Source organism: Pseudorca crassidens, chromosome 3 (assembly GCF_039906515.1).
Source record: "Pseudorca crassidens isolate mPseCra1 chromosome 3, mPseCra1.hap1, whole genome shotgun sequence".
Taxonomy (NCBI): domain Eukaryota; kingdom Metazoa; phylum Chordata; class Mammalia; order Artiodactyla; family Delphinidae; genus Pseudorca; species Pseudorca crassidens.
Window position 1 is genome coordinate 118633622 of NC_090298.1, and position 16824 is coordinate 118650445.

Sequence of the window (16824 nt, forward strand, 5' to 3'; positions counted from 1 at the left end):
CCTCTCCCACACCTTCCTCTCCCTTTCCCTCCCTTCCTCCAATTCTTCTCTTCCCACTGCTGTTCATGTCCAAGAGTCCCGTCACAGAGGTGAGGCCAGGAGGGGGGCGAGTGGGCAGTTGGCTTGGGTGGCCCTGAGGTGACTTGCTGCTTCTCATTTCCTCCTCCATCCACTGCCCCCACCATTGTCCAGTCTCGCACTTTACCTTGAGGTTGAGTCCAGAGGTTTGTAAACCTTTTGAAGTGATGGGAGTTAAGGGCCAGCTTCCCCTCAATGGGTGTTGGCAGCTCAGTCCTTGGGGCTGGAGGTGCCTGTTGGGACACAAGTGACTCCAATCAGGCCCATTGGCCAGGGGGCTTGTGGCCATTAGGATGGGGCGACTGAGGACCTCCCTGGCCTAAGCCTCACCTTGCACCCCCCTTCCCCTCTGTATTCTCTTTCCCACACCCTATCCTTTCATATTCTACCCCTGGAGGTTTCCCAATAGCAAGGGGCCTGAATCCAATGGGGTGTTTCCTACAGTCTGGCTCTGAAGACAGAACACTCAATAGCTCGGAGACGTGGCACAAGTCACATAACCTCTTTGGGCCTCAGTTTCCTTCTCTGTAGAGCATGGCTGTCACCCATCTCCCGAGTCTGTGGTAAGGATTTGATGAGATAATGCAAGTGAAGGCTTGCTGCAGTGCCTGGCACAGAGAAAGCACTCATTACATGGGACTCGTTTGCCTTGTACTGTTTGCCAGGCTTTATACCTCGAATGCAAATGGTAAAAATGGTCTTGCATTTGTCCCTTCACATTTTTTCCTCCGCCTTCTTGGCCAGGAAGGCTCATTTCCCAGGGCTTCTTCATCTCGGGCGAGGGCCCAGTGCTACCTGCCCTGCAAGGGGAACCAGCGTGGGCCCCAGGCCCTCTGGTGACAGTCAGCCTGCATGGCGGCCTCACTGTCTGGCCCTCACCCATCCTACTATGTGCAAGGCAGTGAGCAAGACAAAGTGACCCCCAAGGGGCTTGTAGTCTCAAGCCAGGGTGGGGAAAATGAAAGAAGTGGGTCCAGTGGATCGCTCCAGAGTCAGGCTTAGGGATCAGGGGAGGCTCCTCCTGGAGGACCCTCCGACACACCCTGAAGGACGGGGAACAGTGGGGGGGGGGCAGGTGCGAGCAGGTGGAGGGAGCAGAATGGAAGAGGCTGGAGGTGGGCGACCTTGCTTCTCGCAGTCCCACACGAGGGCCTGTGCGAGTGGGGAGGAGGACGGTGGGCTGGGGGTGTCAGCAGGGGCCGCCAGATGACGGAAGGCCTGGGACCCCGTGCTCAGGATTTGGACCTTGTCCTGAAGGCCATGCAGAGCTTTGGAAGGGGTCTGAGCAGACTGATGAGAATAGCAGCTACCTGCCAAGCTTTGTCCCGAGTGTTTTACCTGCATCGTCCCATGCCACCCTCACAACCAGGCCATAGGGGTGAAGAAGCTGAGCAAGGGTAGCTTGCCCAAGATCACGCACATTTGCCCTCCACAAAGCCCCTTCAACTGTACTCTGGGACGTCGATTGAAAGGGAACAGAGAAGAGGGAAGAAGAAGGCCAGCTGGGAGTAATGCAGGGGAGCTTTGGTACAGGAGACTCTGGTGCTGAGAACGTTTCTAGAGTGCCATCTGGTGGCCAAAGGCAGGAAAGCCACAGAGGCAGGGAGGTGGGTGGCTGGAGTTATCAAATGTCCACAACTCCAGACCCGTGTTCCTGTGCTACGTACAACACAATGGAAGGAGCTATACCCAGGTGACAATCATTTCACTTAGTGGGAAACCTAATGTGACCCAACGCCCACAGGAGGAATTATGGAATTCATGATTTTACATGTGTTAACATTTATATTCTGGAAAGGGCATTGATTGTGTGTGTGTGTGTGTGTGTGTGTGTGTGTGTGTGTGTGTGTGTGTGTTGCCTTGACTGGGATTCGGGGATGTAAAAAATGGACTCACAGGCCAAGAAAAATTTTGAATTTGGATTTCGTAGGTGGTTTTTTTCTTGTTCTCTGTTTTACTCACGTTGGGGGCAGGAAGCTAAGACAACCCTTTAAGAGTCCAAAGTCAGCAAACCAGACCTTTTAAAGGCTATTACCTCTGGGAACGAGGTCCCCTTTTAGTAATATTTCCTCCTCCTTTTTGGCTACAGGGTCAGTTGATCTTTAGCCGCCACACATCAGGGGGTGAAACTGGAGTTTATCTGGAGAGCCTTCATCATCCTGAGTTTTGAAAATAGGTTTGAAGGAGCAGAAGTCCTCTGAAATAGGTCCGAAATAGCTGAGGACAGCCTCCCTCTTTTTGAAAAGAGGGCAGGCTTGGGCTTGGTGCATGAAGCCTTGTTCACCACCAGCCTTGGGGTTGTTCACACTTGGGTCCGTTGTTTGGGAGGGGTCGGGGAGTGAAGTGAGAAGGGTGGGGGGGTCAGAGGATCCCTGGTGTCCTGAGGAACCTTGAGGGGTCAGACCAGCAGGGTGGGACTCTGACCCTTGGGGGACTTGAAGACCAGCTGGAGGAAGGCTAAGATCATGCCCCACCTATGAATGTCCTGCGGGGTTGGCTGCTCACCCCCAGGGCCCCCTGTGAATCTGCCCAGTCGCTGGCCATAGTCATCACCACCCACCAAGGCAGTGTTGATGAAACTGGGAAGCTTCATCCTCAGGATCATTCTGGTTGGGGAGGTGACTGGACCACCTAAGGTCTGCCTCTTTTTTTCAGCAAGACCTTGTTGAAATTGGAGGCAGTGTAGCCAGGGCCATTGGCTGGGAGACTCAAGTGTCTGTTCTGGGTCACCTGGTCCTGGCCCGCACTCTGTGATCTCTGTTGGGACAGACCACGGATGTCCATTCCCACACAAGGGCACCTCTTTCTGGGCAAAGAGCAGAGAGAAGAATGCACTTTGCAGGGAGAAATTTGCCAAGAAATAAGACTTTTCAAGAAATGAAAAGGCTTTGTGTCTTGATTAAGAGTGGTATCTCTCAGAAGCGTCCACGTATCACGATCACTTGAAAAGCTTTTCAAAATACCAGGAACAGGGCAAGAAAATTCATACTTTTCTCTTTCGCAGCCTGCCAAAGAGAATTTTATAATTGCCAGCTCTATTACCCCCTCTCTGAAAATGCTTCATCTTTCAGATCATTTGGGACCGGATTGAGAAAGTTGATTGGACCTTTTTTGCTGGCAAGAGAGGCCTAATTGATCTACATAATAAAAGGAAAAATAGATGAGGGGGTGGGGGATTGCTGAAGCTTGAGGATATTGTGGAGGGAGGTACCCTACAGAACGGGCAGAGGCTGTGAAGGAAGTAGATTGAAGATAAGGACTTTCCAACAGATAGTTGTAAACTGTGGATCACCTGCGTGGTTTTCAAGATAAATGCAAGAAAAGATTTATCATTTATTTTGTGCTTTAGTAACCACAACACGGCCCCCCCGAACAGACCACATAAATTCTGAGTTGATAAGGGTAACACTTATGTCTCTCTCCCCGATCCTTAGAGGGGGAGAGGGCTACTTCCAGCATGTAGATTTTGGTTCTGATATACTGTAGGTCATTCTGCCACGCACCCCTTCTCCACCCCAACCTCACTGAGAACCACTGACATAGAACTTCTTAGAAGCACCAACAACCTTGTAAGGGCCAAACTCTACAGCCATCAGGCCTTTCTCACTGAGCATCCTCCTGGTCCCCACCTCCCCCCGTGCTTGTGTCAATGCTCCGCAGAAGCTCTGCGCACAGCTGGTTCTTCTTCCGTATTTCTGCAGGCTCTTCTATCTGCTTCTCTGAATCCTCCTTTGGTTTGCCTTCCTTCTGACTCCCAGGTATGGGCATGTCCACCAGATAACTCTCTTCAGCCCTCTCTTCTACATAGGGTTATTAGCCCAGAAATAGTTTGCCAGATTTAACAAATAAAAATATACTGTGCCCTGTTAAATTTGAATTTCAGATAAACAATGAAAAATTTTTAGTATTTTTATCTGGCAATCCTATCCAGAAGTAATGTATGATCTTACCACAAGTTCTTTTCTGTTTTCATTTTTCCTCTTCTTTTTACTTTTAGAACTTTGGTTTACACAGTGAATTTGAAAATCTATCAGTAAACACAAAAATCAAACATATTGACTGGGAGCATCATCTGTGCATGAATATTCAGAGGCTGACTCTGTTGATTGGCCTTGTTATGTATTCAGCATTTCTCGGTGACTCTAGGATGGAACTGTTCTCACACTGGAAGAACCACCCCAGAGAAAGCCTGGATCACACTCATTCATTAATTTATTCGGTCATCCAGCCACTCTTTTTTTTTTTGCAGTACGCGGGCCTCTCACCGTTTTGGCCTCTCCCGTTGCGGAGCACAGGCTCCGGACGCGCAGGCTCAGCGGCCATGGCTCACGGGCCCAGCTGCTCCGCGGCATGTGGGATCTTCCCGGACCGGGGCACGAACCCGTGTCCCCTGCGTCGGCAGGCGGACTCAACCACTGCGCCACCAGGGAAGCCCTCAGCCGCTCATTGATTTGGTGGAATTCAGCATGTTCTTCTCCATTTACAAGGTCAGGGTTTCTTTGGCAAGGGAAGTGGTAAATAGCTAAAGCTGACCCACATTTTCCCCTTTCCATTGGTTTGGTTTTCTTTCTTCACATGGAATCTAATCAGCCTAATTCTCACCTTGCTTCAGAAAGATTCTTGCAGGAAGGAAAATGAGTCCTGCCATCGTTACATAAATTCTCGTGGGGCTCCCCTTTATAAGTTTATGACAGCCAGGAGTTGAGCCTGGAGCTCCGAGAGAAACAGCCATACACTGATTTATGATGGCCGCTGCTAAATCTCACCCCTCTTTCTTTCTTACAGCGCCATGTTACCTTGGGGTTACAAAACCCTTTTCACTGTTATTCGGGGGAATAATAATGAAGTCCCAGTTTGCAAGCATAAACATGATCATTCTTTGCCTATTATTGTAAATCAAATTTTACCTTTTGCATCAGAAGCGCAGAAAACATTTTTGTACTGTTAGCCACCGCAAGCCTCTCTACGAGTCTGTTTTTATATAACCCTGGGATGACCTGAGGTATTGTTTGAGCTACGCTGACCAGGGAAGCTGGCCACACAGGTAGTCTGGCTATTTCTCCTTACAGACCTGAGCACTTTGCATGAGCAAAGTGTAAACTTGATCTAAGCATAGCATTAGGGTTAGTAATGTGGGCTCAGGACTCCAATTGCCTGGGCTCAAAGCCTGGCTTTGTAATTTCCTATCTGTGTGACAGTGGCAAGCCACTTAACTTCTCTGTGATCAGTCTCTTTAGCCTTAAAATAGGGATGACGATGATGGTAATATGATACAGGGTTACTGTCAGGTTTAGGTTAGTCAATACAGAACATTTAGAGTGGGGCATGGGACATGAGTAGCGCTCTAGTTGTTAATTATTTATAATTGCTTTTAGTGTAGTAGCTCTCAATTTTTTTTTGAGGATGAAGCCCCCGTTTTAAAGAAACACCAATTTTTCAGATTCCCAGGTGATAATGGTAAATTTTTTGAGATCTACAGAGTGAACAAATACATAACGACAGGAGACCAGCAGTGATACTTCTGTAATGAGGTGGGGCTCACCACTGTCCAGTCCTGTCCCAGAGTTGGGGCAGGGCTTTCCCTTCCACACTGCTGCCCCTCTCTACGTCAAGGCTTGTTTCAGGGGTGCTTGTGAGTGGTGGCCATTGAAAAGGAGGCTGTCCCCTCTGGGCAGGTGGGATGAGCTCAGCAAAGTCTCTGGACACCATTTGGATGCCAGTGATGGACGGGAAGCAGTGCAGTTCCTGATGGAAGCCTGCTGGTCCCTACAAGACCAGACGTATTTTGTGACTTACTCCTGCATCTCTACCCAATGGCCTGGGTCTTGACCTCTGGCCTAGGTCACACACCCCATCCTCTCCTAGCCCTAGACTCCATCATCATCTAGTGTCCCTGGGGACGGGGTATGGCGTTGGGTCTCTTTCTCTCTCTCTTTGTATCTTCATTCTCACCTATCATGATGTCATAAACTGTAATCCTGACTTTCCTAGGGCCTCCCCTTTTAATTCTTAAAGCCAGAATGATTTTATTCTGTATTTCTGTTTCAACAAACCCTAGTTCTTTCACAGGCTCTAAGAGAGGGTCAGACTGATGCAGAATTGGTCCTGATACTATATGTCACCACTGAATGACACCGGTAAAATCATTTCACCCCTTAGTGCCTCAAGTTCCTGATTTGTGAAATGGGGAGATAAAATTACCTTGGTCATGGGGTCCTGGGTGTTTAAATGGGACAATGCGTGTAAAATGCTTAGCACAGTGAAGGGCTGGGCACGTGGGGATAGCTCAATTTAAAACCAAACGACATAACGCCAGTCACATAAAACCAAAGATACAAAAATGTTATTTTTATGGAGTCTAAAAAGAAAATTAAGTAGAAAACTCTCTTTATCCAATCCTGACCTCCAAACTGGACTCTGAATGCTTAGTCCACTTTAAACATTCATCCAAATTATTAACACTGCTTTGAAATCCTCCCTTCTATTCCCTCCATCCTGTGACCTCTGACATGAAGTCATGATGTGATGTCACAATTCACCTCCTACTCCGACTTTGTGAGAATTTCCCGACCTGGTTCTTCGGCTCCCTCACTTTTTGCATCTGGGAGGTCTCTTTCTGTGTTTGTGGTCTCACCTCCAAGCACTCTGCGGTACGGTTGCCATGCATTTCTCTCTTGATTTTATTTCCTTTGGCTAAACATGAACAGTGATATTAGTGAATGGCTTCAGAGAGTCTTCTTCCTTCCTTTACGTTTTTAAGGAGTATATTTCTGGTTCTGGTGTCCATTACAGGGGTAGTTAGTTTTCTGTTCTGTAATGGTCAAGATTTACAGTACAGAAAATTAGGGCTGATTATTTGCATTTCAAAAATTTCCCTTCTGTGGCAGTCAGGTAAGCCCTTCCAGTGCCCGATTTTTTTTCCCACTTGGCTTTTCCTTTCTCCTGGGTGCAGGACCAGCATCGTAATTTGTGAAGCCCAGCACAAAATGAAAATGCAGACCCTCTGTTTTCCAGAGTGGCTACACCATTTTACATTCCCAAAAGCAACATATGAGGGTTCCAATTTCTCCACATTCCCACCAACACTTGTTATTATCTGTCTTCTTTTTAAAAATTGTTATTGAGGTGTAATTTACATAAAACGTTATGTTAGTTTCAGGTATATCACAGTGATTCAATATGTGTATGTATTGAGAAATGATTTCCACAATCAGTCTAGTTAACATCCGTCACCATACATACAGATTTTTTTCTTGTGAGGAAAACTTTTAAGATTTATTCTCTTCGCAGCTTTCAAATACCGTGTACGATACAGTATTATGTACTATAGTCACCACGGTGCACATAACATCCCAATGACCTATTTATTTTATAATTGGAAGCTGTATCTTCACGCAATTTGCCCACCCCCTACCTCTGGCAACCACCAAATGGTTCTCTGTATCTATGGGCTTGTTTTTTTTGTTTTTTTTTCTTTTAATTATAGCAGTCCTAGTGAGTATGAAGTAGCTTCTCATTAGGGTTTTGATTTCCCTGGTGACTAATGATGTTGAGTATTTTTCACATGCTTGCTGACCACTTGTATATCTTCTTTCGAGAAATGTCTATTCAGATCCTTTGCCCATTTTTAAATTGGGTTACTGGTCTTTCTATTGTCAAGTTGTAGGAGTTCTTTATATGTTCTGGTTATTAAACCTTTATCAGATATATGATTTTCAGATATGTTCTCCTATTCTGTGGGTTGTCTTTTCACTTTCTTGATAATGTCCTTTGAAGCACAAAAGTTTTTAATTTCTTTTTAAACTGTTCTTTTTAAAAAATAAATAAATAATTAATTAATATTTTTGGCTGTGTTGGGTCTTCGTTTCTGTGCGAGGGCTTTCTCTAGTTGCGGCAAGCGGGGGCCACCCTTCATTGCGGTGTGCGGGCCTCTCACTGTCGTGGCCTCTCTTGTTGCGGAGCACAGGCTCCAGACACGCAGGCTCAGTAGTTGTGGCTCACGGGCCCAGTTGCCCCGTGGCATGTGGGATCTTCCCAGTCCAGGGCTCGAACCCTCGTCCCCTGCATTGGCAGGCAGATTGTCAACCACTGCGCCACCAGGGAAGCCAAAAAAGTTTTTAATTTTAATGAACCCAATTTATCTACTTTTTCTTTCGTTTCTTGTGCTTTTTTTCATATCTAAGAACCTACTGCATAATCCAAGTTCGTGATTTATTCCAACGTTTCCTTTTAAGAGTTTTTTAGTTTTACCTTTTACATTTAGGTCTTTGATCCATTTTCAGTTAATTTTTGCATATGGCATGAGGTAGGGGACATGTAATTTTAACTCCCACTCAGCCTGTTAATAATCGTGTACCCTTTGGTAAATTCTTGAACCTCTCTAAGTTTCAGTTTTCTCACTCGTAAAGTGGGAATAACAGATGGTACCGAAATCATAAGGTTATAGTGAAGATAAAGAGAAAATTTACATAAAGCACGTAGCACAGGGCCTGAAGCATCCTACGCTTAGTAAACATGGTAGTTATTACTGTTATGAACAATAAGTGAATGCCTTCATAGTGGAGGTGCCAGAAAGATGGGCAGCATTTCTGAGGCCGGGATCCGAGGAGGGAGAAGAGGCTTGCGTAGTCTATCTGGGGAGCAGGTCTGGGATTGTTATAGGAACGTCTGCCCCCCCGGTAGATCGCTGCCTCATGATCATCTGTAGGGACTGGTAAAAATTCTAATTTCCGGACACTGTCACAGAAGTACTGAAAGGACCCCCCTGGGTAGGGGGCCCCAGAATCTGCATTTGTGTCAACTTCTCCAGAGGCATACTTATTAAGTGTGCAGGGCTGCGGTACGGGTGACGATGGTCGCTCCTGCAGCGCCGCCTTTGACCTGCGGGGGGCGGCCGAGGGGCCGGGGCGGTCAAGGCGGCTGCGCAGAGCCCTTCTCACGCGGGGGACTCTCAGCCAGATCCGCGCCGCTCAGCTGACAGCTCCGAAGACTGAAGAGGCGGTACGCTGGTTGAGCCGGGCGTCTCCAGGCGGAGCCGGCGAGTGGAGGTGAGGGGATCCGAAGCTAGGGTGGAGGGCGGAACTGTCGGGCCCGGCACGGCGGGGCAGCCGGAAGGTACGGTGGGGACTGCGCTCCGGGCGCGCGAGGCAGAGAAGGGCGGCCGGGCCGGGACTGCTCAGCGGGCTTCAGCTCCCCAGACCCGGGACTGGGCGCCCACAGCCCGGCCCGGCTAAGACCCACGGGGCGCTTAGAGGAGGAAGGGGAAGGACCAGGCCCTGCTCCTTTGGGACGCCCCGGGCCGGCCCACACCCGTGCAGCGCCCTCCGTATCCAAGCGCCGGGGCAGGTAGCAGGGCTCGGGCCTGCCCCCAAGTTGTAGGTGAGTCTCACAAACAAGGACTCCACACCCCGCGGTGAGCGGCGGAGACACCGGCAGCGGCGTGCTGAGCCCGGAGCCAGGGCAGACCCCAGCGCTGGAGCCCGCACGGTGTGGCCTGGGAGTATGAGTAGGATTTTCCCAGGCCCAAGGGAAACCCGGAGGAGGAGGGGCCTTCCCTCACTGATGTAGCGGTTTCCGGTTTGCCAAAAGTAATATTAAACTTGAATTCTCTCTTGCGTCGTGGCACCGGGGTTTATTCTCGTTCCCGTGTTACGGCTGAGGAAACAGGGTGGTCCGAATCCAGGTTTAGTTATGTATTAGATGTGTGATTTTGGGCCAGCAAGGACTTAAAATGTCATTTTTCTCTGTATAATGGAAGTAGGGCCAGGACTTGCTCCATGGGGCTGTGGGAATGTAACGAGCTAATGCATTTAAAGGGCTTAGCACAATGGCTGACACACGGCAAGAGCTCCCTAAGTGACTGTTCTTACGGTTATTGTGACGACCGACCCAACCTGCTCCTAGTGGGATGTGGCAACGCTGTCACTGAACCTTGATTCTAGTCCCCCATAAGAGCACAGTGCATCTCACCCCAATTCAGTTCTCACTTTTTCCAGTGTCTAATGTAAGGCACTGCTAGATGCTGAGAACAATATACGCAGTTGCAAAAGACTTGATCCTCACCCTTAAGGAGCTAATGCGGTCTGGTAGGAGAGGAAGTGCAAGTTCAGAGGAAGAACTGTAATGCAAGGTGGGTTGTGACAATATCATAGGAAAGTTATAGTAGAAGAGTTTGCTGGATTTTTAAAGAAAGACATGATATCTAATTGGAAATTTTTACGTGGAATAGGGGCTTTGGATGTGGGTCTTGAAAGCTGAATGGATAGAATCAGAAGGAAATCTAGGTCAGCGATCTGAATTAAGGGACTGGGACCCAGTGGCAGCTTCAGAAGCTGGGGTCTGGTGGGGTAGGTCATGAGGAGCTGCCGATTTCAAACAGCTTGGAGTAGAGCTTAAGCCTGGCTGCTCATTAGAATCACGTGGAGAGCTTGGATAGCTACTGATGCCTGATTGAATTGCTCTGGGGTATCGCCTGGGTATTGGGATTTTAAAAGTAGCTTCTCAGGTGATTCTACCATGCAGACAAGGTAGAGAACACTAATCTAAAACCAGAAACTATAAATTCATCTCATCCCATTTATAATGTTTGAACAGGAAGAAACAAAAAGCTTAATTACATTATCACCATGTACTACACCTGGTAAAATTGTTTACAATTAAGTAATGTGAAAAGACGGTATAGTACATAGTAATACTACTCAGTAAATGTAAATTAATCCTGAATTTCATTCTTAGCTTATTTGGGAGTCACACATCTGAGAATTTGGTTTTAAAATTATGGTTTTATATCATATTTTTTGCATATAATATTAGGATGTTCATAGGATTCTCTAAAACCCATCTATGGACCACTCTCCCCTTCTCCTTCATTCCCAGTTAAGAAGCCTGGTAAAGCATTTAGAATAGGACTTAAAAGTGTGTGTGTGTGCGCGTGCGTGCGTGCGTGCGCGCTTTTATTGTTTTGTTTTCAAATATCCTGCTGTCTTGCTTAAATTAACCTAATGTTGAGTGTCCCTGGCAGGATTAATTCATTAGCAGGCAAGAGGACAAACTGGAGGGGGATAGGAAGTGAAGGAATAGAGGAAGCAGAAGAGGAAAGGAAAAACAAAATCAAGAAAACCGCAGGAAGTCATTTGCTATGGGAGCATGCTGTACTGTCCTCTCATAGGACCTCAGTGTTTCTCCTCAGCTTCTCCTGGGGCTGAAGGCAGTCAGATAAGAAGGGTGCTCTTATTACTGGGGACATGCACATGTCCGTTCAACCACGTGCCTCAGTTAGGCTGACCTAGGAGAGTAATATGCAGCTGTAGATTAGGATTGACTGTGTGTTAGGATGTGTTTGATTTAAGTGATGGTAACGGAAATTCAGAATTTAAATTTGGAGAGGGTCCTAACACCATCTTTTGTATTTTTTTTTCTGCAATTGGCAGGATTTCTGTAGTATACCTAGTATGAGTTCCACATCTTGGCCTCTTATCCAGCTTCAGCAGTCTCATCTCCATCATCTGGAGAATAAATGAGATTTGCGTGAGTTCCAAACTGAGCTGAAATACGGACTGCAATGCTAATATCCTTTTCTTCTGGTTGTTATTAACAGGTACTAACTGACCTCAAATAGAATATGTCACTGTGTCTTAGGGACACAGCTCAAGCAGAGAACTGTTATCATCTGCTGGAAAAACGTACTTTTTGAAAATGGAATCATTTTAAATGAATTTGTCTAAGTTTTGTAGTATTTTATAATGTGAAAAACCATGTCCTAACTTTTCAATTCTGTGCATTTCAGTTTAGAAAAATATTTCAGCCAAGAGGGAGCATATTTGCAAATGCAGTTATAGTCCAGTATTTTAATTGATAGAATGGTAATTTTGGTGGTGGTTTTATTAAAGTAATTTTCGTAGATTCTCACTACATATTTTTTGCACATTTAAATTATCTGATAGTGTGGCGCATCTTTCAGTTGCTGTGATTAAAAAGCATTGTACAATTTAATTGTAGCATATTTTCACGGTTGGTGTTACCTTAAAAAATGATAAATGTTACAATTGATTTGACAAAATTCATTATTGTTTCAAAAATTTAATGTTATTTTGCTACTTCCTCAGTTATCTGTCTTACATAGTATCTGTCCCTGTAACATTCTCTAGAGTAGGGTGGTCTCAACTGGGAGCAATTTTCTTCTGCCTTCCCTGTGCAAGGGGGGGATATTTGGCTGTGTCTGGCGATATTTGTGACTGTCACAACTCTTGAGGGAAAGGGATGCTATTGGTATCTAGTAGGTTGAAGCCAGGGATGCTGATATACATCCTCTAATGCACAGGATAACCTCCCACAACAATTGTTTGTTCCAAAATGTCAGTAGCGCAGAGATTGAGAAAACCTGTCCTAGAGATTGCTGTGGATTTAAAAAATTCATTTATTTTTAAGCATATCAAGTATACTTTGACTACTTTTATGAGCAAGGCATTTTCCGAAGTTCAGTGGGCAAGTCAAACTAATTTGTGATTTCTTTGATTGTGCTTTTTTTCTTAAATCATACCTAACTGATAAAGTGAGCAATTAAAAGAAACACAACTCTCCTTTCTGGAAAAGGCTGTTACTGTTGCAGAGCTACTGGAATATTAGATATGCCTGTCATTTTTAGTTTGACAGAAAAGTGAGAATATTGATTAATTCTTTGCAGTTGTTTTTGAGGAACTTTCTTTTTGGGGGGTGTGCGGGGGGGCCGTGGACAGTGCCGCTAGACTTTTCCAAACTCTGTGCCTTTTCTGTTCTTAACTGACTTGAATGATTGTCTTCAGCTCCTCAGAAAATTAAATGTCGTCAGAAGACCGAGAAGCTCAGGAGGATGAATTGCTGGCCCTGGCGAGTATTTATGATGGAGATGAATTTAGAAAAGCAGAGTCTGTCCAAGGTGGAGAAACCAGGATCTATTTGGACTTACCACAAAATTTCAAGATATTTGTGAGCGGTTAGTTAATATTCTCTTAAACAGATTTTTCTAAATAAAGGTTATTCTCAGTTTCTTAGTGTACCCTAAATTATTTATCATCTTGTATTTATAGGCATTAGTGATATATGGTAGTATTACAGATTTAATGCCTGTTTCTCTTTTAATTGAAAATTGAGCTGGGGGTGAACAATTTTCAATTTGATTCTGCCTTTTTGATCACTGAATTCGGATATTATCCTGCATATTTCATGCATCCTAATCGTCTTAACTAGCAGTTCATTAGCCATGAGTCATTGGCTGTTAAATAGGGATAATAAAAGAGAAAATGAAATAATATATGTGAAAACACTTGGAAAGACTTAAAGTACCATGGCGGTTGTTAATACTGTTTGGTTTCCAGAATCTTTTCAACCACCATAAACACATGACACTTGCTGCTACTCTGTGACCTTCTGCTTCAGAAAAAAGTTGAAAACTGGTACTTTTGATACCAATGTACCAGATGTCATCTGTGAACACTTTCTTAAAATGTTTCTACTATAAAGGCTTTGAGTAAACAAATTAAGTGTGATAACTGAAAATGAAACTTTGATTGTGAGAGTGTTGTGTGTTGTGTCTTGCCCTCAAGAGATCCTTGTACTGGCACAAATTCTCCCAACTATGATTCATGGGTAGTTGGCACATGCTGGTCTAAGTAGGTCATGGCTCTTTGATAGAAATAAACGTCCTTTTCTCTAGATTGTGTCTTTAATCATCTACTGTAAAACAACAACAAAAGAAAATATTGTGTTATTACTTGTCATTAGTGTTAGGAATTATACTCAAAAGTGTATACAAGAATAAGTTGTGTATCTTCATTTTAAATTTCATGATGCTTAGTAGATTTTTTTAAGGGCTTACAAGATTTTTTTTTTAAGGTGGCGGCTACGAAGTAACATTAGGGAATAGAAGGTGCTTTGGGGGAGGGTTTTTATCCCCTCAACCAAAGCATTACGTTTTTCTTGAGCACTGCTCAGCAGTAACGGACACTCAAGTGTTGACCAACTGATCCTTTCTAATCTTTGTTTTTGGTTCAGGCAATTCAAATGAGTGTCTCCAGAATAGTGGCTTTGAATACACCATTTGCTTTCTGCCTCCACTTGTGCTGAACTTTGAACTGCCACCAGATTATCCATCCTCCGCCCCACCTTCATTCACACTTAGTGGCAAATGGCTGTCACCAACTCAGGTTAGACCCGAAACTTAATTTCTCCTATCCATCTTTAGAAACTTAAAAATCATCTTTAATTGAACACTACCTTGATGATCTTGAATTCAGTGCATGAAGAACAAATGGGTTTGATTTTGTAATTTTTTTTTCCCTTGCCTTCATGAATTGTAATGTTAATAAATTGAAAATGTTTGGTGTTTTAGAAAAGAATGGCGTAATTAGAACGATTAATCATTTTGAATTGCAGTAGGAGTAATTTTTAATCAAGTAAATTGTTTCTCTCTTTGTCTTGTTATTTTCCTATTTAATCTGTATTGTAATGGATACTATAAGGTCCTCCTCATTTTCCTTAGATGTTGGTATTGCTTTTTTTTGTTTTTTGGTTTTTTTTTTCGGTACGTGGGCCTCTCACTGTTGTGGCCTGTCCCGCTGTGGAGCCCAGGCTCCGGACGCGCAGGCTCAGCAGCCATGGCTCACGGGCCCAGCCGCTCCGCAGCATGTGGGATCTTCCTGGACCGGGGCACGAACCCGTGTCCCCTGCATTGGCAGGCGGACTCTCAACCACTGCGCCACCAGGGAAGCCCTGGTATTGCTTTTTATTTTTTTTTAGTTTCTTATCCATTCCTTAAATGAAAGATTTAATTGTAGTTAGGAGGACTAAAATTGAGCTAATGTAGTTATAATAAATATTTCCTAAGAAAACGTAAGAGTGCTTTTATTTTTTAAAGTCTGTATATTAATAACAGAGTTGTTGACTACTCTCACATAGGTGTGAATGCACACAAATAGAAATGTGTATGATTCCTGTAGATATCTCATTAAGGCTTGAGATCTTATATTATGATCTTCATTTACTCTGGGTTGTATATCTTTTTCTAGTAACAACCTCAACTCTTGATTGAGACATAAATATGGCTTGAAGCTAATATAATGTATTCTGGGGTAGATAATGGATCAGTAGCCGTTATTCTAGAAGTCATGATAAAGATTGATAGGCTGATGTATTAAGACAAAAGCTGTCAGAGTTACTTGACCTCAAGGAACAGCTGTCAGTTTTTCCTTTTTGATCATGTAATTTTCATTCCCACCCCTGCTCATCACCAGTCTAATCTTTAGATGAGAGTGCTTTTGTAAAATTGAACTTACAGTTTAAAAACAAAATTAAACTTTAAGAAAGAATAATACATGTAGAATAAAAAGGAATTTTACCTTACATTTTAATATCTGTGTCAGAGGCAACACATGCAAGACAGTGGATGATTTGCCCAAGAATATCAACGACGTTTGACATTTAGATCACTGAGAGTTGACTGAATTATCTAGATATTTATAGTCCCATTTCTCTAGAGAGCTCTTGATACTTTATGTCCATGCATGTTTGCACATATACAGTTTCAGATTCCAGCCAAATAGCATCTACTTAATGCTGGCTTTTAGGGTGTGGGGAGAAGAGGGTTATTCATTATTTTATGTTACACAGCTAAAATTACAGTAGGGTTCTCTATCAAATTTTTGTCCTTCCTTCAATTCTTGTTTGTTACTGAGCCCTGATTCCTTGGCATCATGAATTTCGCCTGTTGATAGTGAAGTTGATTCATGGACCTGTCCCTCACTGAATTTGGTTGGTAGATAGAAGTGGGTTTAGTTTTCTAGTATTTTCCATTATTCCTCTTCCAGTATATATACACAGTCTCTCTCATGCTCTTCTCTTTCTTCCTCCCTTATTCCTCACATTTATGTACATCCCAGATGCCTCTTTTGAGAAGGGACTAGAGAAGAAAAGAGGATGGAGGAGAATGGCTTCTCCACTGGACTTGGTAGCTCAAACAATACTCACGAACAAGGCTTCCCTTTTAGTATTTATTACATTTTAAAGATTTCATCAGGTTTCTGGTTGATCATATAAGCATATTCATGCAAATGTATAAAAGCATTAGTTGTCCAATCTTGAAGTAGTCAGTAAGTGTTTAATTTTGTGCCTGTATAGGGTTTAGTGAATAGCACTACGCAGCATAAGGAAGAGAGAATGTGGTCCTTTTTCACTTGGTATTCAAATTTACAAAAGTTATTTACATCTGGAAGGCTTATTTTTTGATGTTTACCTTAAAAAGAAAAGCTGCTTATGATTCCTGAGCTCTACTTTAAAATATTTTACATTTCTAATGGAAAATCTAATTATATTTGCCTTTCAAATTGAACAGACCAGCTTTTTGGGTTTTTTTTTGTTTTGCGGTACGTGGGCCTCTCACTGTTGTGGCCTCTCCCATTGCAGAGCACAGGCTCCGGACGCGCAGGCTCAGCGACCATGGCTCACGGGCCCAGCCGCTCCGCGGCATGTGGGATCTTCCCAGACCAGGGCACGAACCTGTGTCCCCTGCATCGGCAGGCGGACTCTCAACCACTGCGCCACCAGGGAAGCCCATGAACAGACCAGTTTTAAGGAGGAAAAGTCAAAATAGTTTAAACTTCGGTTGCTTAGGTTAGGAAATGTGAGCTTTGCCTATGGCAGCCAAACCATGTTAAGGGCTTATAATCATGTCTGGATTCAATATCAGCCTGCCTCCCTCTATTAGCCAGGATCTGA

The 16824-nt window shown here is 44.3% G+C and overlaps 1 protein-coding gene across 14 annotated transcripts in view; it reads left to right on the plus strand.

Moving 5' to 3' along the window:
• RNF14 (ring finger protein 14) overlaps nt 1–16824 on the plus strand; it is a 46776-nt gene that overhangs the window by 18434 nt on the left and 11518 nt on the right. For 3 of the 14 annotated variants that reach the window (XM_067732097.1, XM_067732098.1, XM_067732099.1), the window contains 2 exons: nt 12879–13048; nt 14107–14258. In XM_067732097.1, the coding sequence (XP_067588198.1) occupies nt 12895–13048; nt 14107–14258 (306 nt within the window). In that variant the 5' untranslated portion in view covers nt 12879–12894. Of the gene's footprint in view, nt 1–8968; nt 9193–9213; nt 9457–10073; nt 10208–11507; nt 11675–12866; nt 13049–14106; nt 14259–16824 lie in introns of those variants that run through there. The other 11 variants (XM_067732089.1, XM_067732088.1, XM_067732087.1 and 8 more) reach the window with 11 other exon arrangements.